Source organism: Myotis nattereri (genome assembly GCF_964212035.1).
Source record: "Myotis nattereri genome assembly, chromosome: 9".
Taxonomy (NCBI): domain Eukaryota; kingdom Metazoa; phylum Chordata; class Mammalia; order Chiroptera; family Vespertilionidae; genus Myotis; species Myotis nattereri.
This window is the reverse complement of record NC_138084.1, coordinates 81,729,377-81,754,680: the sequence shown is the minus strand read 5'-3', so window position 1 is coordinate 81,754,680 and position 25,304 is coordinate 81,729,377. Positions and strand designations below refer to the sequence as shown.

Sequence of the window (25,304 nt, the reverse complement as noted above, 5' to 3'; positions counted from 1 at the left end):
CCCCACCTGGTGAAAGAAATGGACTTACAAGTCCAGGAAGCGCAGAGAACCCCAAACAAAAGGAATCCAAAGAGGACCACACCAAGACACATCATAATTAAAATGCCAAGAGCAAAAGATAAAGAGAGAATCTTAAAAGCAGCAAGAGAAAGACAGTCAGTTACCTACAAGGGAGTACCCATACGACTGTCAGCTGATTTCTCAACAGAAACCATGCAGGCCAGAAGAGAGTGGCAAGAAATATTCAAAGAGATGAATAGCAAGAACCTGCAACCAAGATTACTTTATCCAGCAAAGCTATCATTCAGAATGGAAGGTCAGATAAAGAGCTTCACGGATAAGAAAAAGCTAAAGGAGTTCATCACCACCAAACCAGCATTATATGAAATGCTGAAAGGTATTCTTTAAGAAGAGGAAGAAGAAAAGGGAACTCTTACCATTTGCCACAGCATCAATGGAACTGGAGAGCGGATAAATACCACAAGATCTCACTTATTTGTGGAATATAATGAACAACATAAACTGATGAACAAGGACTGATCCAGAGACGGAGAGGCTTTGATTGGACTGTCGGGCCTTGGAGGGAAGGTAGGGGAGGGTGGGGGCAAGGGGGAAGGATCAACCAAAGGACTTATATGCAAGCATATAGGCCTAACCAATGGACACGGACAACGGGGGGGTGAGGGGATGAGCGGGGGGGGGGGGGTAGAGGGTACACATATGTAATATCTTAATCAATAAAAAAAATAAAAAATAAAAAATAAAAAAAGCAAAAAAAAAAGAAAAAACTAAAGGAGTTCATCACCACCAAACCAGTATTATATGAAATGCTGAAAGGTATCCTTTAAGAAGAGGAAGAAGAAGAAAAAGGTAAAGATACAAATTATGAACAAAAAATACACATCTTTTAACAAGTGAATCTAAAAATCAAGAAAATAAATAATCTGATGAACAGTATGAACTGGCGATTGTAATAGAATCAGGGACATAGAAAGGGAATGGACTATTCTTTGGGGGGGAAAGGGGTGTGAGGTGAGGGAAGAGATTGGACAATAATCGTGCACCTATGGATGAGGACAGTGGGTGGGGAGTGAGGGCGGAGGGTGGGGTGGGAACTGGGTGGAAGGGAGTTATGGTGGGAAAAAAGAGTAACTAATGTAATAATCTGAACAATAAAGATTTAATTTAAAAAAAAAGAAAAAAAAGAAAAAAGGTATACAGAAAAACAATATTCATTTAAAAGACTGTGCAAAAGAAAAAATATTGGGAAAAATACACCAACATATTAATATAGTTGTCTGTATGTAATTTTTTTCTAATAAGACTTTCTGTGTTTTCTAAAAATTTTTAAATTGATTTTAGAGAGTGGGGGGCGAGAAAAAGAGAGAGAGAAAATCATCAACTTGTTGTTCCACTTATTTATGCTTTTCATTGCTTGCTTCTTGTATGTGCCCTGACTGGAGGTGGAACCCTTAACCTTGGTGTATCGGGGTGAGGCTCTAACCAACTGAGCAATCCTGCCAAGGCTTTTAGGTTTTATATAATAAATAGTATAAATGAAAAAAAATCCAATAAACTTAAGTTGAAGATTGTACAACCCAGTGAATATACTAAAAATATTGAATTATACACTTCAAATCGATAAATTGTTTAGCCCTGGCCAGTGTGGCTTGGTTGGAGCATCATCCCATGTACCAGAACAACCAGGGCACATACCTAGAATGTGGGTTCTATCCCTGCAGCTCATACAGGAGGCAACCAATGGATGTATCTCTCTCCCTTCCTCCCTTTCTATTAGTAAAATCAATAAGAGTTCTTCTTCTTTCTTTTTTTGTTAATCCTCACCTGAGGATATTTTTTCATTGATCTTTTAGAGAGAGTGGAAGAGAGGGAAAGACAGAGAGGAACATCGATGTGAGAGAAACATGTAGATTGGTTGCCTCCTGCACGCGCCCTGACCAGGGCCTGGGCCAGGGAGGAGCCCTGCAACCAAGGTACATGCCCTTGACTGGAATCAAACCCGGGAACTGAAAGTCCAATGCTCTCCACTGAGCCAAACTAGGTAGGCCAATATAAGTTCTTTAAGACAAAGAGAAAAGCTTTTCAAGTGTGGGAACCTGCCTTGTTCATGTCTGAATCCCTGAAACTAACATAAAGTGGTCTTCTATACATGTTTGTTGAATTAAGTTACTATGAACAGTAATTTCTGTCACATTTAAAACCATATCGAGCATACTGTTTGCTGTTTGTTTTTTTACTCCAAAAATGTATTGTGGATATCTTTCTATAAATACTATCTATATCCTGATGACTCTCAAATGTATTTATACCTTCAGCTCAGCTGTATCGTCTCAACTCTGACTTATACTAGTAACAATTACCTACTTGACATAACCACCCCGATTTCTCAGATTCTAAACAAAACTGCTTAAAAACCTGCTGCTCTTACAGGTTTTCTCTCTTCATTCACCCCATTACTCAAACCAAAAATCTGAGTCTTGCCTGGCCAGTGTCGTTCAGTGTTTGATCCTTGCACCCGGAGGCCACTGGTTTGATTCCCCATCAGGGCACACGATTGGGTTACGGGCTTGATTTCCCCCTGGGGGCGGGGAGGCATGCAGGAGGCAGCCAATGGATGTTGATGTTTCCATCGCTCTCTCCCTCTCCCTTCCTTTCTCTCTAAAATCAATAAAAACAAATTAAAACAAAACCAAAAAAACCTGAGTCATTTTTTTCTCTTCCAGCATCCAGTCAATACTACCTCCAAGATTCATCATCAAATCAGCATGCTTCTCTCCATTTCCACTGCCACTGCCCAGGCACACCTGGCCTACTGCAAGCAACTCTCCGCAGGTCTTCCTGCTCCTGTGTTGGCACCCTACAAGCCACTGTCAGTGAGTGGCTAGATCGGATCTTATTTTTAAAATCGATTGGTCGCCTCCCGTATGTGTCCTGACCAGGGACTGGGAATCGAACCCAAAACCTTTTGGTGCACAGGACAATACTTCAACCAACTGGACAAGTGGCTAAGCATGATTTTTAAAATAAAAACAGGTTATATCATTTCTTCAATTATTTCCCACTGTCCTTGACACCTTTTCTTCCCAGCTTCAGCCTGGATGAAAACAGCGGGAGGACCCATTTTGGGTTTCACCATGTCCCTGGCACCTGGCAAAGGGCCTGGCACATTGAAAACTGAAAACAAATCATTGTTGAATGAGCGAAAACAGGACGTGAGGGTAGGAGTATACAATTCGATGGGGGTGAAGTGGGGGATGGCAGATTTTTCTCAGCATCACTTCCCCACAAAGGCTGTGTTGTGTGGTTCTTTCTTGCGGAACTGTCGCTCTTTTGGATGCACTTGTGACTTAAAGCAGACATTGGCCAGAACGTGGACGGGGATGGGGATGTGCAGAGTGCAGATGAAGTGGACAGAGCAGCTGATGCCCTCTCCTGCGTGGGAGTGGGATAGACCAGGGAGTAGGAGAGCGGCTCTGGTGGCAGAGTGCTGGGTTCTGGCCCAGAGTGAACGGCACTGATGCCCTGGGCCCTCCCCGCATTCTTCCAGGGGATGCCACATAAAACTAGCATCCAGCCCTGGCCGGTGTGCTCAGTGGTTAGAGCGTTGCCCTGCAGACTGAAGGGCCTCGGGTTAGATTCCGGTCAAGGGCATGTACCTCGGTAGCAGGCTCGATCCCGGGTCCCAGTGGGGGTACGTGGGGGAGTGAACCCATTGATGTGTCTCTCTTGCCTCGATGTCTCTCTTTCTGTCTCTCCCTCTCCCTTCCACTATCTCTAAAAATCAATGGGGAAAAATATCCTCCGGTGAGGATTAACCAAAAACAAAGAACTTAGCACCCGGACAGTCCAGGTGGAGAAAATCAGCGCAAAGCGTCCGCAGGCAGATTGGGGAAAGATAGTTCTCCACTTGCTCTGACAGGGGTCTGCGTGTGTCTGTTCTTTTCCTTGGCACCAGCCACTGCTCTTCCCATTCCCTCCCTGCTCTTTCCCACCTCCTTGACATGCCCTTGTGCCTCTTAGAAGCATCATCTCCCCCCCCCCCCCACCCCCCGTCCCACCCACCCTACCTCCTGCAGGGCAGGGCTGGCTCTGAGCCCTTCTGAAGTACTAGCTGTTATCTAGACCTGGAGACCAGACCCAGTGCTACCCTCCCCTGAGGAGTCCTCCCCGCTCCTCCAGAGCTAGCTGCTGCCTGTTAGAGAAGCTGCGAGTGACAATTCACAGCAAACTGCACTCTTACTTCCTAGGCTCTGGGGTTTGGACACAAACCTGACTTACTCCATTGCCTTGTTCTCACTGAGTGCCAGCGTCAGTGCGGGCGGTGCCTCTGAAACAGGGGCTTGGTGGAAAACATGACTTGGTTTCCTGGTTCTCTCTCCCATCATCCTCAACACCCTAGGAATTGAGCCAATTAAAAAAAATCTTTAGTGTTGAAATTATTACACATGTCCCCTTTTATCCACCCCCACCCCCACCCCAGGCCTTCACCACCCCACTGTCTGTGTCCATGGGTTATGCATATATTAATACAAGGTCTTTGGTTGATCACCTCCCACCCACCCACCTTCCCCCACCTTCCCTCCGAAATTCCACACTCTGTTCCCTGCTCCCATGTCTCTGGGTCCCCTCTGTTCATCAGTTTATTTTGTTACTTATATTCCACATGTGAGTGAGATCATGTGATTCATGTCTTTCTCTGATTGGCTTATTTCATTTAGCATGAAACTCATTAATTTTAGAGAGGAAGAGAGAAAGAGAAACATCAATGATAAGAATCACTGATCAGCCCTAGTTGGTTTGGCTCACTGGATAGAGCGTCGGCCTGGGGACTGAAGGGTCCCGGGTTCGATTCCGGACGAGGGTGTGTACCTTGGTTGCAGGCATATCCCCAGTGGGAGGTGTGCGGGAGGCAGCTGATCGATGCTTCTCTCTCATTGATGTTTCTAACTCTCTATCCCTCTCCCTTCCTCTCTGTAAAGGATCAATAAAATATATTTTAAAAAATTAAAAAAAAATCATTGATCAGCTGCCTCTTGCACACCCCCACTGGGGATCAAGCCTGCAATCCAGGCATGTGCCCTGATTAGGAATTGAACCCTGACCTCCTAGTTCATAGGTTGACATTCAATCACTGAGCCATACTGGCCAGGCTGAGCCAATATTTTGTAAGACCATCTTTACCACCCTGAAATGAATCTTACTGATAAAATAACCTACCTACACATATTATTTTATTTTTTTATTTATTATTATTTTAAATACATCCTTATTGATTTCAGAGAGGAAGGGAGAGAGAGAGAGAGAGAAAGGAACATCAATGATGAGAGAGAATCATTAATCTGCTGCCTCCTGCACACCCCACACTGGGGATCGAGCCCACAACCCAGGCATGTGCCCTGATCAGGAATCGAACTGTGACCTCCTGGTTCATAGGTTGATGCTAAACCACTGAGCCATGCCAGCCGGGCCACATATAATTTTAAAAAGAGCAATACAGCCCTGACCGGTTTGGATCAGTGGATAGAGCGTCAGCCTGTGGACTGAGGGGAACCAGGTTCGATTCCGGTGAAGAGCATGTGCCTTGGTTGCGGGCATATCCCCAGTGGGGAGTGTGCAGGAGGCAGCTGATCGATGTTTCTCTCTCATCAATGTTACTCTCTTTCCCTCTCCCTTCCTCTCTGTAAAAAATCAATAAAATACATATTTTTTAAAAAGAGCAATATAGTCTGGCTGGCATGGCTCAGTGGTTGAGCCTCGACCTATGAACCAGGAGGTCACAGTTGGATTCCAGATCAGGGCACATGCCATGGGGCCTGAAGAGGCAGCCAATTAATGATTCTTGGTTAGCATTAATGTATGTTTTTTTAAAAATATATTTTATTATTTTTTACAGAGAGGAAGGGAGAGGGATAGAGAGTTAGAAACATCGATGAGAGAGAAGCAGCGATCAGCTGCCTCCTGCACACCCCCACTGGAGAAGTGCCCGCAACCAAGGTACATGCCCTTGACTGGAACCAAACCTGAGACTCTTCAGTCCCGAGGCCGACGCTCTATCCAGTGAGCCAAACCGGCCAGGGTAGCATTAACGTTTTTATCTCCCTCTTCCTCTCCCTCTCTGAAATCAATAAAAATATCTACACTAATAAAAGAGAAACATGGTAATTGGCGTACGACCGCTACCCTTTTCATTGGCTAATCAGCGAGATATGCAAATTAACTGTCAGCCAAGATGGCGGCTGGCAGCCAGGCAGCTTGAAACTAACATGAGGCTTGGTTGCCTCAGTGACGGAGGAAACCAACGTTCCCCGCCTGTGGCTGCAGGCCTCTGAGCCTGCAGTTTGAAACATTTTAACAAATACCGCCGGACTTCAGCCAGCAGATTCGCAACATTGTATGCAAAGGCCAGAAACCTACTTTCAGGAGCGGAGGCCTAAGAGCTGGAGCCAAGCCTCAAGCTGAAGCTGGCCCAGAATAAAAAAAAAAAGGAAAGGAAAAAAGGAGCGTTTGGGAGTTCAGTCACCCCCAGCCTGAAAACAGCCCTCAGCCCCTCACCCAGACTGGCGAGGCACCCCAGTGGGGACCCCCACCCTGAAGGGTGTGTGACCAGCTGCAAACAGCCATCATCCCCTCATCCAGGCTGGCCAGGCACCCCAGTGGGGGCCCGCACCCTGATCCAGGACACCCTTCAGGGCAAACGAGCTGGCACCCACCCATGCACCAGGCCTCTACTCTGTATAGTAAAAGGGTAATATGCCTCCCAGTACCGGGATCAGCGGAGCCGCGAGGCTTCCCGGCACCGGTATCAGCATGACAGGGGGCAGCGCCCAAACACCCTGATCAACCCTGCTCTGTGTGTGACAGGGGGCGGGGCCACAACCCTCCCCCCCCCCCCCCCCCCCGGGCCCTGCTCTGTGTGTGACGGGGTAGAGCCATAACCTCCCCATCGGCCCTGCCCTGAGTGTGAGAGTGGCGGCGCCCCAACCCCCTGATCAGCCCTGCTCTGTGGGTGATAGAGGGCGGCGCCCCAACCCACTGATCCGCCCTGCTGTGTGTGACAGGGGACGGTGCCCCAACTCCCCTATCGGACCTACTCTGTGAGTGACAGGGGAGAGCTCCTCAACCCCCTGATGGGCCCTGCTCTGTGCGTGACAGGAGGGAGCTCCCCAACCCCCTGATGGGCCCTGCTCTGTGCATGACAGGGTATGGAGCCCCAACCCCCGTGATGGGCCCTGCTCTGTGCATGACAGGGGGTCGCGCCGCAACCTCCCCATCGACCCTGCCTTGAGTGTGACAGGGGGTGGTGCCCCAACCCCCCAATCGGCCCTGCTCTGAGCCCGACCAGGGGTTGCACCTAGGGATTGGGCCTGCCCTCTGCCAGCAGGTCGTTATCTCCCGAGGGGTCCCAGACTGCTAGAGGGCACAGGCCGGACTGAGGGCCCCCCCCTTCCCCCCCGAGTGCACAAATTTTTGTGCACCGGGCCTCTAGTATTTAAAATTAAAAATAATGGAAAATATGATGATTCTTTTAAAAGTAAAATAAATGGAGCAGTATAATGCTCTCATTGTAATAGAACAGAAAAATGAAGGGAGAAAAACTTACAATATCCAATGGATAAACTAGATTTGAAAGCATGAGTTGGAAATTGGACCATACTTCTAGTGATAGCTTAGATTTAAGAGGTATTTTTTTAAATGGCTATTGAAAATACTTTTTCTTTATACTGGCTACCTTGAAATAATAACTATTTATTTATCCATACATTGTGGGAAATCATCCATTGTCTTCTCTACCAGAGAGGTGTGGACAAGGAACCCGGAAGGCTGGTGACCCTTGAAGCCCTGGCAAAGGTCAGAGCTGTGCACCCACTGTTAGTCCAGACGATGGGAGCTGAAGCAACTTCCCCATTTATTATTATGTAAATCCTTGCTGATGGGCTAGTCTGCCTGTTGCTGGAATTGCCGGCCTAAGGGCTAGCTATGGGTGTATCCCAGATCAATAAAAGGTTGGCAAGGCCTGAGCACCAGTGGAAGTCCTTCCCCTTGAGTTGGACCTGCCCGCCTGGTCCCCCAATATTTCCAAATTATTATTTCTTGTCTTGTCTCTTTCATTTGCGTGCGGCCCTCTTCCAGATCCTGAACCCTGAACCACACGGGACATGGAGGGAAACACTCAACAATACATGTAGAATCCCTGAGTACAACAGACCCAAACAGCTTCACCAACACAGGCCTGTCGTGCTTGTGACCTAAATGCGAGGGCTGCTTTGCTATCAGTGATTTTTCCATGGCAGACAACTCTTGGTAAAATTCCAAACCAAACAGTACAGTCTTCATTTTACACAATAGTTGCATTCCTGGGAAATCCCGTGTATATTAAAACGATGCAATCCTTTCTGCTTAGGTGCTTGGCTCAGGTCAGTATAAATGGCCTGAGTTATGGGGGTTGGTTCTTCAGGGTGAGAAATTGCCTCCTACCTGAGGCCATCTGACATTCCTGGGTTTAACTTCCAATGTCCACAACACCCCCAAACCCTCTGGGCAGCCATATCCCCCACTCCCACCCCTGCCCCTGGCCCAGCACGTGTCCACTTCTGGCATGTGTCTGGGAGTTAACACAGGAGCTTGGCGCGGAGGCGGAGGTGGCCAGGGTGGGACGTGGTATGTCGCCAGACTGTGCAAATCCAGCAAACGGCCTTTCTTCAAAGGCAGGGATGCTGGTCTGGGAGGGCACAGCCCTGCCTTTCCAGGAACCCCACGTTTCAGAGACCAGGGAGTGGCAGTCAGGTTTCACAGTGAGGCAGACTGCAAAGGATTGGGGGGAATTAGTGGACAGGAAATGAAGGTTACTCCTTAAATAGGATTATAATGACTATCACACTCACAGACATGACAATAAAAATTGTATATACTCCTGAAGGCGGCTTTACAGATTAAACCTGGAAATGTAAGTCAATGATGTCTAGTGTGTTGTAAGTCCTCGATGTTAATATGCTGGACATAGGACTTCCACTTTCCCTTATTCTATTTAGATCTTAAATCAAATCTGCATTTTTAGTATCCTCATTTTGCATACAAAAGATGCCAAAGTTCAGTCTGGCCGGCGTGGCTCAGGGGTTGAGCATCGACCTATGAATCAGGAGGTCACGGTTCGATTCCCAGTCAGGCACATGCCTGAGTTGCAGGCTCCATCCCAGTAGGGATCTCATCATGGATGTTTCTATCTCTCCCTTTCCATTTCTTTCCGAGATATATATATTCTTTTTAGAAACAGATACAAAGTTCAGAAAAACTGAGAAAACGTGAAGAAGATGCCGTGCAGGAGGCCAGCCACCTGCTGAGCCGGGAGTCACAGGTAGACGGCCAGCACGTTGAGGTGCAGGTGACCACTGAGAGCTGTCAAATGCTCAGAGTCATCCAGACCATGGTCAGCCCACCAGCCTCCTGGAACAGGGAGGGTCCTGACGAGATGACGCAATAAGCGGAGGGAGAGTAGGGACTGTTTATTTCGCTTCCACTGTGAGCCAGGCTCAGCATGAAGCTGTGCTCCATCCCCTGGTTTTCCACTCCGGCACGAAGAAAGAGGCATCGTGAGCTCATCTTCCTGACCGGAGCTGGAGGTGGTAGAGGAGAGGTGGCCAGGGCGGGACTTGGTATGTCGCCCGCTGAGGGAGTGGCTGCCTGAGGTGGGTCCTTCCGAACAGACCCAGAGCTGTGGCCGGCACACAGGGACGAGGGGGAGATGGCCTCAGCCCCAGCCGCCTGCAGGTCCGGGGAGGCCCTTGACCAGGGGAGCCATTCTCTCAATTCAAGCACCACCCCTGCTACCTCTAGGAGGTGAGATGCCCAGGCCCCTGGATGGGTGTCTGAGGGAGAGCCGTGTTTCTGTGCAGGCCTATCAGCAACGAGGGGAAAGCAGGAGGGAATGGGACCGGTCAGCTCAGCCCTGGGGAAACCCATTACCTTCAGGCACCGTGCTAATGTCTGTGGCGTCCAGATACAGCTCCGAGCCTCTTTCCTTTCTTTCTTTCTTTCTTTTTTTTTTTAATGAATATTTATTTATTTTAAAATATATTTTATTGATTTTTTACAGAGAGGAAGGGAGAGAGACAGAGAGTCAGAAACATCGATGGGAGAGAAACATCGATCAGCCGCCTCCTGGACATCTCCCACTGGGGATGTGCCCGCAACCCAGGTACATGCCCTTGACCGGAATCGAACCTGGGACCCCTCAGTCCGCAGGCCGGCGCTCTATCCACTGAGCCAAACCGGTTTCGGCTCTTTCTTTTTTAAAAAATATTTTTTATTGATTTCAGAGAAGGGAGAGCGAGAGAGAACAGAAACATCAATGATGAGAGCGAGTCATGGATCGGCCGCCTCCTGCACGCGCCACACTGGGGGTCGACCCCGCAACCCGGGCCTGTGCCCTGACCGGGAATGGAACTGTGACCTCCCGGTTCATAAGTTGACGCTCAACCCCCGAGCCACGTGGCTGGGCTGACCACGTTCCTGTCTTACTTGCCCCTTATTCCCCTCAGACCTGAGGCCGGTAGCCGGCCCAGCCCTGAGCATGGCCTCCCATGCCCAGGAAAGTCACACTTGGCTGGGTCTGCAGCTGCTAAGGACTGGAACCCACGCGTGCTCTGGCTTTTGCTGAGGGTGTGGTGAGGACCCTCAGTGTTTCAGGGGGAAAGGAGCCTGACTACTCCTTTTTCCAAGAAAGTGTTTCCTCTCATCTTTCTCGCTGCTCCTGAGGGGGTGGTGCCTTTGGGGGTCTTTTACAGGGATGCCTGCTACGAGCTAGCATCTCCCACGATGGTCCTCATCACCCAGAAATGTGGGAATGGTGCCCGACCGAGGCCTGATCGTGTTTCCTTCCTTGCACATGCAGCCTCGGGCTCAGTGGTTGAGTGACGACCTATGAACCCGCTCAGGGCACTGTGGGCTTGATCCCCAGTGGTGGGCCTGCAGGAGGCAGCTGATCAGTGACTCTCATAATTGATGTTTCCATTTCTCCCTTTTCCTTCCTCTCTGAAGTTAATAAAAAAATATTTAGAAAGGAAAGGTGGGAATTGCACCAGGATCCCAAAGACGATAAGTATTTTTTTCCTTTGAGGAGAGGAAGAGTATGGGACCCCTTTGCTGCACACCAGACCACTGGCCCATTGCCTCTGGGGCATCCATCAGCTCGGAGGGCACCCCATTCCCAACCTCAGAGCTCCCCTCCCCTCCCCCCCACCTCCTCAGAGACCACACACACACGGCTGCTGCAGGGAACTTTAATACGGCACACGCTGCCTCTCCGCCTTGGACTTACAGGTCAAAGAGGAAGGGCATCACACCTGTAAGAGAAGAAGTCAGAGGAGCCCGCTGCCCCGAGCCCGGAGCCTCACAGGTGGTCTCTCTCTGAGTGTGAGGAGCTCAAGAGCCTCAGAATCTGCATCCTGGTGTCCAGCAGAGAAAAAGCCCCTTTTGCACACCATCTCTCATGCCAGGCCCGACACTGGCCACCATGTCCCCAGGCTGCTGGCCTGTGAGTAGCACCAATGGCATCTGAGCTGTTTCCCCATCAACTCCCTGGACCCAAGTCCCAGGGAGACTGGTCCCACCTAAGGCAGCACCCGCCCCCCACCCCACCTCAGACCTGCTATCCTCTCCCCTTCCTGCCGTGGCGTGTTTCCTTCCTTGCACATGCAGCCTCGGGCCAGGATCTTCAGCCCCCGCCCCCCCCCCCCCCCCCCCCGCCGCCCACACACACCGTGAGGCGGGCCGCGCACCTGGCTGGCTCATGCACTGCTGGATCCGCTCCAGCTGCGCGGAGGACAAGGCCCCGGCCTCCTCCTGGAAGCGGCGACGGCCCTCCTCCGTCAGCTTCCAGAGGCAGGCCCCGGCCGGCGTGCTGGCCCGCACTTTCTCAAAGCTGGCTCGGAAGCAGAGGTTGTGGCGGATGGTGTTCTTCCAGCCCTCAGGCGCCGTCCGGAAGAAGGGGAAATGCTGTCTGAGGACAAGGCCCGTGAGGACAGGCGCTTTCCTAGGCCCGCCCTGTCCTTGAGCATGTCTCCCCAGGGGCCAGGACCCTCAGCCCCCCCTCCAGGGGAAGGCTCTTTGCTGGTTGTGCCCGTGGCAAAACCTCCACCTGGCATAGGGTGGGTACAGACCCTGTCTTTTCAATGAGGCCCTTTCCTGCCCCGACCCTAGGCTCCCTAGGCTCCCTAGCCTCCCTCCCTCTGAGAACTGGGGACCTTGACGTGCAACAGCAACCGAGTGTAAATTAGGCCAACCAACTCCTGGAGGAGGCAGCCTGGTCAAGGAGGGATACCACTCGAGGATGAATATTCTGAGGCTCTTCTGCTCTAGGAAGGGGTCTGAGAGGCCCCACACGCGTGTGTGCATGACCACCAAAGCTCTAGGTGAGTCCCTTCTCCGTGATGTGCCCCGGGGTACGGGGAGCTGTCCCAGCAGTACTGTCCACAGCGAAAGCATGGGGGAGACTGTTGGGGAACCCAGACTTTATACTAGATGATCTTTAGAGGGAGGTGGGAGAATTTGTCACCCAGGGGAATTTATGTTTTAAAGAACTCAGTGGTTGAGCATCGACCAGGAGGTCATGGTTTGATTCCTGATCAGGGCACAGGTCTGGGTTGTGGGCTCGATCCCCAGTGTGGGGCGTGCAGGAGGCAGCCAGTCAATGATTCTCTCTCATCATTGATGTTTCTATCTCTTTCTATCTCTCTCTCTCTCTCCCTTCCTCCCCCAGCAGCTCGGAGGGGGAATCAATAAAAATATATTTTAAAAAAAAGAACTAAGATGTAAAAAGAATCGAGTTTTCGAATGTGAGAGCGGATGGAGGTGGATGTCTTCCCTACGTGTGATATGTGGACACACATCTAGGGACAACCCAGAACCAGTGCCTGGGGGAGGAGCTGAGAACACACCTGTCCTCTTGGGTCTGCAGCAGCCAAGGGCTGGGTGGACTGGAAGGCTGCAGACCAGGGGCCCCACCCCTCCCCCTCCTCACGGCCCCGCACGGCACATACCGGGTGAAACTGTAGATCTGCTGCACGTTGAGGCCGCAGGGGGGATTGTTTCTTAGTGCCAGTGCTATGAGGTGGAAGTAATTGAGGGGGGGCCGGGGCCAGGGCCTCCCCTCCTGGCTGGTGGCTTGCCGGAGCCTCCGACTCTGGAGGGGGGCCCTTTTGTGCGGGGACAGGAGAGCCACAGAGGAGCGGTCGTGCTGGTCCTTAGCCTCCTCTTCTGTGACCTGGAGGAGTACAGAGCAGGAACTGGTCTTGACTCCATGGCCTGTCCTCGGGTGCAATGGCGGGAAGGGGCCGTGGTGCAGGCCATCATCTGGACTGGTCCCCAACCCAAGGGCACAGCTGGTTTCTGAGCCCATGAACCCTGTGGTCCCTGAACACCAGAACTCTGCGATGCATCATCCCTTTGCCCATCCCGCCTGCAACCCCAGAGACCCCCACCTCCGAGCTGCTGGGGGAAGAAGGGAGTTGCTGCCGAGGGGGAGATTGCTCCCTGGAGGACGCAGGCAGCAGCTCCACGGCATCGACCTTTGAGCAGTGGGCACAGTCTTCCTCTTTCGGGGGCAGCGGAGGGGAGGGGAGTATGCTGGTCAAGCCCTCCCCCTTCCTGGGCTGTGAGACCTCCAGCTTTCCAGGGGGAAACACGATGTTGGGGTTCACCCACAGCCACAGGTTGGGCTCAGTGTCTGGACCTGTGCAGAGAGAAAGCAGTTTGGGCGCCTTAGCTCACGGCGTTGGGGGTCCACCCCAGGCCTTGGAGCCACCACGCCAGAGCACTCACTGCCACACTCACCATCTTCATCAGGGGCGGGGCTTTTCCTCACAGGCAGTCGTGGTGGCTCAACCACACGGAGTCTGTATCTGGCAACTGGCAAACGACAGACGGAAGAGGGTCAAAATGTGCCGGGACTTCCACTGTGGTCCCAGGGCCCTGGGCTCTGCGGCTTGTGGGGGGCCGTCAGCCCTGCGTGGGGAGCTGTGCCCCCATATTCTACTAGCTTTCCTTCCTTCTCGGACCTCGTGCACATTTGCGTTCTTCTCTTCTCACACCGTGTGCCCTGTCCCGGAAGGGCCTGATGAGCGCCTGTGGCTTCGGTCACCTTCTACAAACTCAAATCTTTATCCAGACTTCTCTACTAGCTCTTTGTTTTAAAAAAATATTTTAAAATTGATGTCAGAGAGGAAGGGAGAGGGAGAGAGATAGAAACATCAATGATGAGAGAGAATCACTGATTGGCTGCCTCCTGGACGCCCCCCTGGGGATCGAGCCCGCGCTGTAACCCCAGCACATGCCCTGACTGGAATCAAACCCAGGACCCTTCAGTCTGCAGGTGGACACTCAATCCATTGAGCCAAAGCTGCTAGGTCTGACATCATTTCTAAAACTAAACTCCAATTTATTTTTTATTTATTAATTTTTAGAAGCTGTTTTTTTTAAAAAAAATTTTTTTATTGATATTTTACAGAGAGGAAGGGAGAGGGATAGAGAGTTAGAAACATCGATCAGCTGCCTCCTGCACACTCCCCTACTGGGGATGTGCCCACAACCAAGGTACATGCCCTTGACCAGAATCGAACCTGGGACCTTCCGTCCGCAGGCCACCGCTCTATCCACTGAGCCAAACCGGTTAGGGCTAAACTCCAATTTAAAAATAAATAAATAAAACTAAACTCCATCTTCCTCCTGGGTTCCTGTTTCAGCACGTGGCCCCACCTCTTACCCAGCCTTTCAGGCCAGGCACTTGGAAATCGCTCTGGCGCTTCTCTGTCCCGGACAGCCACAGCAAATCAACGGTCAAGTCTGAGCATCCTAGTCCAGGCCATGACCCAAAGGGCCCGTCTATCAGTTTATCCTCTTTTCTTTAACTGATCGTATGACAGTTTGAATGATTGCCTGAACATGGGAACCCAATCTTGTCAGCCTGCGGTAAAGCTTTGAAATGGCTTTCCATTGCCTTCGGGCCAAGTCTAAAGATACTCCTTGAGAATGTCCAACATTCTTCCCAGGTCCTCCACCATCTCCCACAGACCACACTCTCGATCCCAGGCCTTCCTACAAGCTGTTTCTTTAGCCAGAAACACTCTTTCTTCTTCCTGTTTACACGGTTCATTGCTATTATGGACGAAAGGAGCCACGTGCTGACCTGACAGCTCAGGGGAGGCCGCCTGGCGGGCTGGCAAACTCGGACCTAAAGTCACCACAAAGGACGGTCTGAAATTACACTTGAACTAAAGGCAGTGATGGTGGGCAGTCACCTCCTAGGCCGGTATCTTCACTGACCAGGCCAGCCGTTCCCTTCACTGAGCCTGTCTTTTTGCCTCTGTGATAACACACCCTTGAAGTGTCTGGGTAACTTGTAACTTCCCTTTTTCCGGACCCCTTGGGGCACAACCTAATGTGCTGTACGCCCAGCACTGTTATCATGTTAATTGTTGTTAGCTACCCTTTACTTTTTATTCAATCACAGAAGTTTCCCGCTTTCCTTTCTCCCGCCTCCCTAGCCTACTGCCAATGGATTTCATGTCACCCACCTTCCTGCCTCCTTTGCTTGCAATGTGTACATGCAGGTGTAACCCGCCCTCTCCGGAGAACGATCCTGCTTCCCGGCAGTTGTTGACAGTTTGGCTCAAATAAACTCACAAAATTCTTTCCATGTTGGAATGTTTTCAGGTTGACACCATCAGGCTTCTCCACCGCTTCCCCGAACCACATGGGCCGGGCTCTGTTGTGCTAGATCCAATTGTCAGCCCACCGCTCAGCAGGCCCCAGCAGCATTCCTCTCAGCTAGCCACGCCTTCCTCGGAACACTCACTTCCGGTGTGAGTGGTTTCCCAAGGTCTCCGTTTGGATTTTCCATGGTCGTTTCCTCGGGGTTTGCTGGTTATCTCTCTTCTCTCCAATCTCTTTACAATGTGATGGCCCCAGGGCTCATCCTTGTTCCTTCTCTCTTCTCACCTCTATACCAGACTTTCAAAATCCATACCTGCAGTCCACACCTCCAGAACTCCAGACATATAGTTACCTCTTACTCAACATTTCTACTTGGATATGGAAAAAGCATTTCGGCTCAGCCTGTCCAGAACAGAATTCCTAGTTTCTCCCTAAGCCTGTTCTACCGAAGCTTCTCTCAGTAGAAAGCAACTCCATTCTTCCACTTACTTAGCCAAACACTTGGGAGGAAGCACCCTCTAACCTCTCTCACACCACACATCCCCTCTACCCTAGACCTAGCTGGTCTACCTTCTCATCACATCCTCTACTACCATCCTGGTTGTCCAGTCTAGCATCATCTATTGTTTGAATAAAATAATAGCTTTCCAGTAACTAGTCTCCTGGTTTCTACGATCCTATAATTTGTTTTCTTTTTGTGTGTGTTAATCCTCACCTGAGGGCATATTCCCATTTAGTTTATTTTTTTTTAAGTATTTTTAATGATTTCAAAGCAGGGGGAGGGGGAGAGAGAAACATTAATGGTGAGAGAATCATTGATTGGCTGCCTCCTGCATGCCCCACACTGGGGATAGAGCCTGCAACCAGGGCATGTGCCCTGCCCGAGAATTGAACCCTTACCTCCTGGTTCATAGGTAGAAAGTCAACCACTGAGCCACACCAGCTGGGCTCCAGTGATTTTTAGAGAGTGGAAAGGATGGGGAGAGATAGAGAGAAACATCGATGTGAGAGAGACACATCGAATGGTTGCTACCAGAGCTGGGAATCTAGCCTGTAACTGAGGTATGTGTCCTTGACCAGAATTGAACCCGGGACCTTCAATCTGTAGGCCAGGGGTGGGCAAACTTTTTGACTCGAGGGCCACAATGGGTTCTTAAACTGGACCGGAGGGCTGGAACAAAAGCATGGATGGAGTGTTTGTGTGAACTAATATAAATTCAAAGTAAACATCATTACATAAAAGGGTACGGTCTTTTTTTTTTTTAGTTTTATTCATTTCAAACGGGCTGGATCCGGCCCGCGGGCCGTAGTTTGCCCATGGCTGCTGTAGGCCAATGCTCTATCTACTGAGCCACACCAGCGAACGCCCAGTTTCTTTATGTGTACAGTGTACCCACAGCACAGCAGCCACAGTGATCTTCTCAGACTATAGACCATGCCAGATCAGCTACATAACTTGCAGAGCTCCTTGTAAAAAATTTATTAAAAATCTCGACAGTTACAGCAGCACACTGAATTAAGTATAGTCATCCTATGCAACCACACAGGTCACACGCTCATGAGCTGGTGACTGTCTCCTCTGCTCAAACCTTCCAAACATGCCACACCTCACTCACAGTCGACCCGATGTCCTTAAAGGGGAAGGCAGCTCTTCCTAGTCTCCAGGCCACACCCGTAGCCTCCTCTTCATTTCCTTCACCCAGCAGCACGGGCCTCCTCACTGCTCCTCACACCCTCCAGGCATATTCCTTCCTAGTGGCTTTTGTACTGGCGATTCCTCCTGCCTGGGAAACTCCCTCTAAATGTGGTTCTCTTGGCTCCGTCTCACCTCCTTCCACTCGATGCGCAAATATGTTCCCAATGAAGCCAACCTGGTGCCCTGCTTACACTGCAGCTGCCACCACCTCCCTGCCCCCCACTCCGAGCCCTTCTTACCGTGTCCTTTCCCCTCTCCCAGGCATCACCTCTTAACACACGAGTGAGCACATAGCCAGTGGGTTGTCTGTTCCAGGGGAACGGAAGCTCCATGGCAGCGGGTCCCTTTCTTTCATTATGGATCAGGAGCTGTGCCTAGCAAATCGGAGGCGCTCGCTGAATATTCCTCGGATCAGTGACCACAGGGAACGGCCATCGGCACTGCTCTATGGTGGCGAAGAGCTGGAGGCGATCGGTCTCCTTCCTCAAGTGCAGAGTGAGCATCTGCAGAGGGTAGGCTACTGCACAACCGTCACACACAGGGGACCAGGTCTAGTCAGCAACCTGAATAGCTCTCCAAAGACATGTGATATCCCCCGGCCCGCGGCTCAGCTATGAGCCAGGAGGTCACGGTTCAATTCCCCGTCAGGGCACAGGCCCGGGCTGTGGGCTCCATCCTCAGTGGGGCGTGCAGGAGGCGGCTGATTCTCGCTCATCATTGATTGATGCTTCTCTCTCTCCCTCTCCCTTCCTCTCTGAAATCAATAAAAATAGATTAAAAATAAAAGAAACCCCTCTCTCTACCACATGAGGACACAGCAAGAAGAGGACCAGGACGAGTCTTCACAGAAAACAGAAAGGACACAAGATGGTAAGGGGGCGATGAGCATTATGTAAATGAGGGTAACAAGGAATGCTGAACAGCTGGTCCAGAGACGGGGCCTAACACCACCGCCTCGGCTGGGCAAACACAGGGCGGGCAGGGCAGGTGGGGCGGTGACCCCGGGGGGCCGGTGAGTCCCAGTCCTTGGCCCCGACAGGTGGCCAGGGCGCACCGGGCCGGGAGGTGGTCGCCTCAACTCCCTGCACCCCGACGCCGGCCTGCCCTCGGCCAGTGGGGAGCCCTCTAAGCGCCAGACCGTGGGCCCAGGCGGGACCCAGCCACGGCGGGACCGTCCTCACGGTCTCTCACGGGAGAAGCGCGGCCAACCATGTGCGCCCGGGGGCAGGGCGGGGGCGGCCTGGAAGGTCCCGTCGGGCGGGCCGAGCGCAGGCGCCCGGGGCGGCTCCGGGCAGGGGGCCTCCAGCTAAGGGCGCGGCCCCCACGCCAGGCAGTGTGGGCTCGCCCGACGGACCCACAGCGGGCCCCCTGGCCTGCCCCACCCCCCACCGCCCGGACCCCCGCAGGCTCACGGTTCTGCTCGGCGGGGGGCAGGTGCGCGGTGGTGCTGGCCAGGAAGCACTCGTTGCCCATGTCCCAGTCCCGCAGCCCCGGGACCTGGCCGTGGAGGCCGGCCCAGAGGTCCAGGCGCTGCAGCCGCAGGTCCACCTTCGGAGCAGCCCGGCCCGTGGGCGGGAAGAGGCCGAGGCCCGCGCAGCTGCCTCCAATCGCGCGTGATTGGGTCGGGGCGGCCTCGGCCCGCGCCCCCGGACCCACGGCACCTGCGCTGCGGCCGCTGCGCTCGCCCCTTCCCGCTGCGTTTGCACAAACCTCCCTCTGCTGAGTTCGTCTAAGAATGACTCCGAGACAGTATTAACTTCCTACAAGTTCCGGTTGGTTTTAAGGCTTATCCGAGATCGAGTCTGTAGAACATCGTGGAGATGGGATTAAATGGTGCTTTTTTAAATTTATGGATTTCAGAGAGGAAGGGAGAGGGAGAGAGAGAGAAACATCAATGATGAGAGGGAATCAGAGATCGGCTGCCTCCTGCAGGCCCCCCACTGGGGATCCAGCCCACAGCCCAGGCTGTGCCCTGACCGGAATCGAACCCTGACCTCCTGGTTCATAGGTCCACACTCAACCACTGAGCCACGCTGGCCAGGCTTAAATTTTGTTTTTAATAACTTAAAATTTATAGAAAAATCCTAAGAATACTATAAAAACTCTTGTATACCTAAATATTGTAATTTAGCAATTACACTACTGACATTTAATCACATTTAATTTTCTTTCCATATATATACATATATATATATATAGTATTTTTTCTGAGCTGTTTAAGAGTATTTGTAGCCCTAACCGGTTTGGCTCAGTGGGTAGAGCGTCTGCCTGCGGACTCAAGGGTCCCAGGTTCGATTCTGGTCAAGGGCATGTACCTTGGTTGCGGGCACAGCCCCAGTGGGGAATGTGCAGGAGGCAGCTGATGGATGTTTCTCTCTCGTCGATGTTTCTGGCTCTCTATCTCTCTCCCTTCCTCTCTGTAAAATATCAATAAAATATTTTTTTTAAAAAAAGAGTATTTGTAGATATCATGCCTCTTTACCATTAAAGACTTCCGTGTGTATTTCCTAAAAACAAGGATATTGGCTTACATAACCAGGAAATCAGAAATGAGAACATTGTCGCAATAATATCCTTTTCTTGTTGTTGTTAATCTTTCCCCGAGGGTGTTTTTCCATTCGTTTTTAGAGAGAGTGGAAGAGAGGGAAAGACAGAGAGAAAACCTCAGTGTGAGAGAAACACACCGACTGGTTGCCTCCTGTGTGAGCCTGATCAGCGCCCGGGCCAGGGAGGAGTTTGCAACCAAGGTACGTGCCCCTGAGTGGAATCGAACCCAGGACCCTTTGGTCCGAAGGCCAACACTCTATCCATTGAGCAAGCCAGCCAGGGCCCAGTGATATCCTTTATATAAATTTGGTTTTGACTCTGGCCGAGTAGCTCAGTGGTTGAACTGTCCTCCCAGTGCACCAAGGTGGCAGGTTCCATCCCATGTCAGGGCACATACAGTAATGCAACCACTGATTGCATAAATAAATGAACAAATCTATGTCTTCGCTCCTACCCTCCTTCCCTCCCTCTATTTCTATAAAAATCAATTGAGAAATTTGTTTTCTGGCCTGGCCGGTGTAGCTCAGTGGTTGAGCATTCACCTATGAACCAGGAAGCCACAGTTCGATTCCTGGTCAGGGTGTGGTGGCAGAATGCACAGGAGAATGATGAGCCAGCTCTGAGGGAGGAAAGTTTAACCTTTACTTTGCAGGTCCAGGGGAATTCTGGATCCACAGCCTGAACTGGACTGGTTGGGAGGCTCTGATCTGTATATCGCCTCCTGTGGCGGCCCCTGAGGATCCCCGCAGTCCACCCACGTCAGCTGTGGCGGGCCCTGGGGTTAGGCTCTGTAGCTCCACCCAGGTCAGTCAGAGTGGGGGAGTAAGACTACAGTTTTAACCAGATGCTGAACTAGGGTATACCCCCCACCCCCACCCCATTTTCCTTTTCAGGTGTGGCTCACTGGATAGAGCGTTGGCCTGCAGACGAAAGGGTTAGGTTCGATTCTGATCAAGGGCAGGTACCTCTGTTGTAGGCTCCTCCCCGGCCCTGGAGCTGGTCGACAAGCATACAGGGGGCAACCCATGGATGTGTCTCTCTCACATCGATGTCTCTCTCTGTCTCTCCCTCTCTCTTCCACTCTCTCTAACATCGATGGGAAAATATCCTCCGGAGAGGATTAAAAAATGTTTTTAAGTGAATGAGGTAACTGCTCTTTTCCCTCAGTTACCACACTGTCCTGCTCTTGTCTCTGTCCCCCAGGTTATACGTCTGCTCCCTCCTTCTGGAGCAGTGATGGCGAACCTTTTGAGCTCGGCGTGTCAGCATTTTGAAAAACCCTAACTTAACCCTGGTGCCGTGTCACATATAGAAATTTTTTGATATTTGCAACCATAGTAAAACAAAGATATTTTTGATATTTATTTTATATATTTAAATGCCATTTAACAAAGAAAAATCAACCAAAAAAATGAGTTCGCGTGTCACCTCTGACACGCGTGTCATAGGTTCGCCATCACTGGTCTAGAGCCACTCCAGCCTCTTCTCCCATCCCCCACTTCCAGGACTGGCCTCCTGGTGGCCCTCTGTCTCTCCCTAGTAAGAGCCTCCAATCGCTTCCCCTGTCCCTGCCAGCTGGCACCCGTGCCACCCACCCACAGGTCCCCTCATGGCGCACCAGCCCCTGGCTGGGGGCTCGCTGCGGAGGGTGCACAGCCCCACAGCTAGGTGTGGGTCTGAGGACTCTGACTACTGAGTTCCCTCCTCTGGCCCCTTCCTGTCTCCTCAGGAGCTGAGCTATGGGGCAGGGAGGGGCCTGGAAGCGCCGAGCAGCCTGGACGCAGAATCTGTCGCCTCAGGCCAAAGTGGGGGCCGCAGACGGGAAACATGTGCAGCAGAGGCAGCAGCCAATTTAATTAATTTATTTTTTAAACATATTTTTTATTAATTTCAGAGAGAAAGGGAAAGGAAGAGAGAGAGGTGAGAGCAAAATATGGATCAGCTGCCTCATGTACACCCCCTGTTGGGGATCAAGCCCGTAACTTGGGCATGTGCCCTGACTGGGACTTTGGGGCACAGGATGCCCAACCAACTGAGCCACTTTATTGTCGGAGCTCAGTGCACTGGGTGGGGGGCGGAATTGTTGTTGGAGGCAATTAAGGAAGTGAAAGGGGAGGAAACTCCGTTCTGACAGGAGCAGGGTGAGGAAGAGGCCAGGGAGAGCTGGGAAAGGGAGGCCTGGAGACAAGGGGTGGAGCAAAGGGAGGGGGACGAGGGGCGCGAAGGCACCGAGGAGCCAGACCAGTGGTGAGGACGGAACAGGCGGCTTGTCTCGAGCAAAGGCCCCGCTCTGGACTGGAGAGCTGGCCAGTGCTGACCTGCTGGCCGAGCCCCCTGTGCCCACTCGGCCTCCTCACTTCCGGGCGCCCAGTGCCAGGGCCACGATGAAGCCCACGACCAGCAGGAACATGGCGACGGACAGCAGCACCGTGATGACCACCATGCCCCCCGTGCGGGCCATCCCCAGCCCAATGGAGGCCCCCTTGCGTCCTGCGGGGGGAAGCCGGGAGGTCTGAGGGCACTCAGCTTGCTGCCTCCTCCAGCCATTCCGCCAGGCGCCCTTTCATCTGCCTATTCAGCCAGCGTCCAATGGCCATCCCAGGGATCCAGACATCCACCCAGTAACCGTCTAGGGAGCAACTCCTGCGCCACTCACGTCACTCACGGAGGCTACAGAAATCAATCGCACCCGGTCCCCCTCCAGAGAACCTTCAGTTCAGCGGGAAGATGAGTCAACACAGTGAAAATGTCCAGGGCTGGCCCTGGCCGGGTGGCTCAGTTGGTTAGAGCGCTGCCCCAATGCGCCAAGGGTGCGGGTTTGATCCCCAGTCAGGGCACATACAAGAAGCAACCAATGAGTGCATAAATCAGTGGAACAACAGATCAATGCCTCTCTCTCTCTCTCGCTCATCAATCAATTAAAAATAAATAAATAAAATAAAATGCCCAGGGCTCGGTGCTAGGATAGAGGGGGGCAAAGGCGCCATGGGAGCCCCAGGGGGGCTGGCGGTGCTGGGAAGGGCCAGGGGGGTCTGCGGCTGGAGCTGAGAGGGAGTGGGTTACTCACGCGGAAGGGTGGACATGGGGACCTCTCGGCTGGACTCAGTGGCTGTCCCCTTCTGCACCCGGTAGGAGACGCTTTTGGGGGGAGGGTTAGGAGAGAAAGGAGAGAGGATCCTCAGGGGGCGTCTGGGACTTGGGAGAAGAGGGACATCAGCCAGGTCTCCCCATTTGCCTCCACGGTGCCTCCTCTGGGAGAGGCCTGCTCTTTTTTATTCTTTAAATATATTTTTATTGATTTCAGAGAGGAAGGCAGAGGGAGAGAGAAACATCCATAAGAGAGAATCACTGATTGGCTGGAGAGGCCCGTTCATGAGCCTTTAGCTATGACCACATCCCCAGGGTGACCACATCCCACCACGACCGCCACCTGCCAGGACCCGGCACCCCTCGCTCCCCCAAGGGCGCAGGCCTGGACATGGCACCTACTAGTATTTGGTTCCTGGCGCCAGGTTTGTCACCTGGTATGCCCTGAGCCGGGTGACCGTGAAGCCAGCCCCGCTGTCCACCACACTCACCAGCTCCCTTCGCCCACGGCAGGGGGGCACCACAAAGCCGGATGTCACCACTGCGGGGGAATCGGGGTGAAAGGCGGTCAGGCTTCTGGAGGCCCCGAGGAGAAGGGGCAGTTGACAGTGTGGGCCCAGCAGCGGGGTGGGTCGAGGGAAGGCGCGTGCGGGAGCAGGCATGCGGGGGGGCGCCAGGGACAGGGGGGCAGACCTGTGCTGTCATTGGCTCTCCGGACGATCAGGGTGGCGTTCCCCCCTGTGAGGTGGCAGGGGGGCAGGGAAACCAGCAGGCTCTCCGCTAGCGCCGGGGACAGCAGGCCGGAGAGGCTTGAGATGTTGAAGACTGCTGGGGTACCAGGAGGAAGTTAGTTGGCCCCCACTGTCAGACCTGCCCCCCCCCTTAGTTGCCTCTCCCACCCTGCGGGACATTGGCAGAACACGGACGTTTGCTGGTCCGACCGCCAGGTGGCAGGCGCGGGCTGCAGAAGCTGGCTACCCTACAAACCTGCAGATCCAGTGGGCCCAGCCTCACCCCTACCCAGCCTCGGAGCCTTCCCGAGGCCGCTCTGCCTCCTGGGCCAGGACAAGGACAGGAGTGTGCACTGGGCTCAGTGGCCGATGGCTTCAATGACCGATGACCAGTCACTGCCATCGCCAGTCCCCACCCCCGACTGACCAGATGAGCCCCTCTTTCTGAGTCTGGAAGGCACAGGGGGGCACCACCCCCGTCCAGGCCCAGACCCCCTCCCCCCAAATGGCAGAGACCTGCAGCCCCGGGGGCCAGGACAACCATCAGGACCAGGGTCAAGGGCAAGGTCCGGCTGGGTAGCAGGGATGCCATAGCTGGGCTGGGAGCTGGAATGGATGCTGGCGGCTGGGGCTTCCCTTCCAGAGGCAAGTGATGCCTTGCCCCTGGGGCTGCCGGTTTTGTCCTGTGGCGGGAGGGGCTGGACAGGAATCTTGTCCAACCTGCCCCTTGGGCTTTCTAGCCTGGGGGGCGGTGCGGGGTGGGGGGGGGGAGGGCAGACAAGTTTTTCAGGATGGGGAGTGGCCCTCAGGCCCAGAGTAAGCATCTTGGTGGCTTAGTCAGCTGCAGAGGGGGTGGTGGTGGTAACTAAGGTGGGGGGAGGGGTGGAAATCCCCCCTTCTTCTGGGACCCACACCTGGAAGGACACCCGTGGTTTTGCTGCCTGTGCGTCTGGAGCCCAGCCTGCGGAGGACGGCTCCCCTCGTCGTGGGAGGTCTCCGAGGGCAGCGAGCTCTGAGGGTGCCCTGGGCTCAGGAAGAGGGGAGCAACTCCCAGGGCTCCTGGCAGGCCTTGGCTGGACAAGAATGGAGGTTGGTCGTGGGTCGCAGCGCCAAGGGCTCTAATTCTGGCCCGGTCAGCCTGGGTCAGTGGTTGAGCGTCAACCTATGAACCAGGAGGTCACAGTTCGATTCCCGGTCGGACACAGGCCCGGGTTGCAGGCTGGATCCCCAGTGGGGGGCGTGCAGGAGGCAGCCCATCCATGATTCTCTCTCATCATTGATGTTTCTATCTCCCTCCCCCTCTCCCTTCCTCTCTGAAATCAATAAAAGCATATTCTAAAACAGGGGGCTCTAATTCTGAGTGTTCCCTCCGGCCCAGGTCCTGCCGTGGGAGCATATAGGGAGGTGGTGCTGGGAGTGTACGGGGAGGGGAGCAGGGGGCGCCAGGGAAGGCTTCGGAGAGACCAGGGAGGCGGGCATGGACCAGTCCCACGGGTGGCGTGGACATGGGCAGCCAT

The 25,304-nt window shown here is 52.8% G+C and overlaps 2 protein-coding genes across 2 annotated transcripts; both read right to left on the bottom strand.

Moving 5' to 3' along the window:
* Positions 1-11,331: 11,331 nt before the first annotated feature.
* On the bottom strand, positions 11,332-18,895 carry FOXR1 (forkhead box R1; the record flags this gene model as incomplete). The annotated part of the gene is made up of 6 exons (XM_081099359.1): positions 11,332-11,360; positions 11,796-12,016; positions 13,056-13,279; positions 13,497-13,747; positions 13,849-13,923; positions 18,835-18,895. The coding sequence occupies 6 exons, from the start codon at positions 18,893-18,895 to the stop codon at positions 11,332-11,334; spliced, it is 861 nt and encodes a 286-aa protein (XP_080955485.1).
* A 3,407-nt stretch (positions 18,896-22,302) lies between these two features.
* UPK2 (uroplakin 2) lies at positions 22,303-24,379 on the bottom strand (the record flags this gene model as incomplete). Its single annotated transcript, XM_081099241.1, has 5 exons — positions 22,303-22,459; positions 23,037-23,107; positions 23,459-23,597; positions 23,750-23,881; positions 24,304-24,379. 5 exons carry the CDS (start codon positions 24,377-24,379, stop codon positions 22,323-22,325), a joined length of 555 nt encoding a protein of 184 aa, XP_080955367.1. The 3' UTR covers positions 22,303-22,322.
* Between the last annotated feature and the right edge of the window lie 925 nt (positions 24,380-25,304).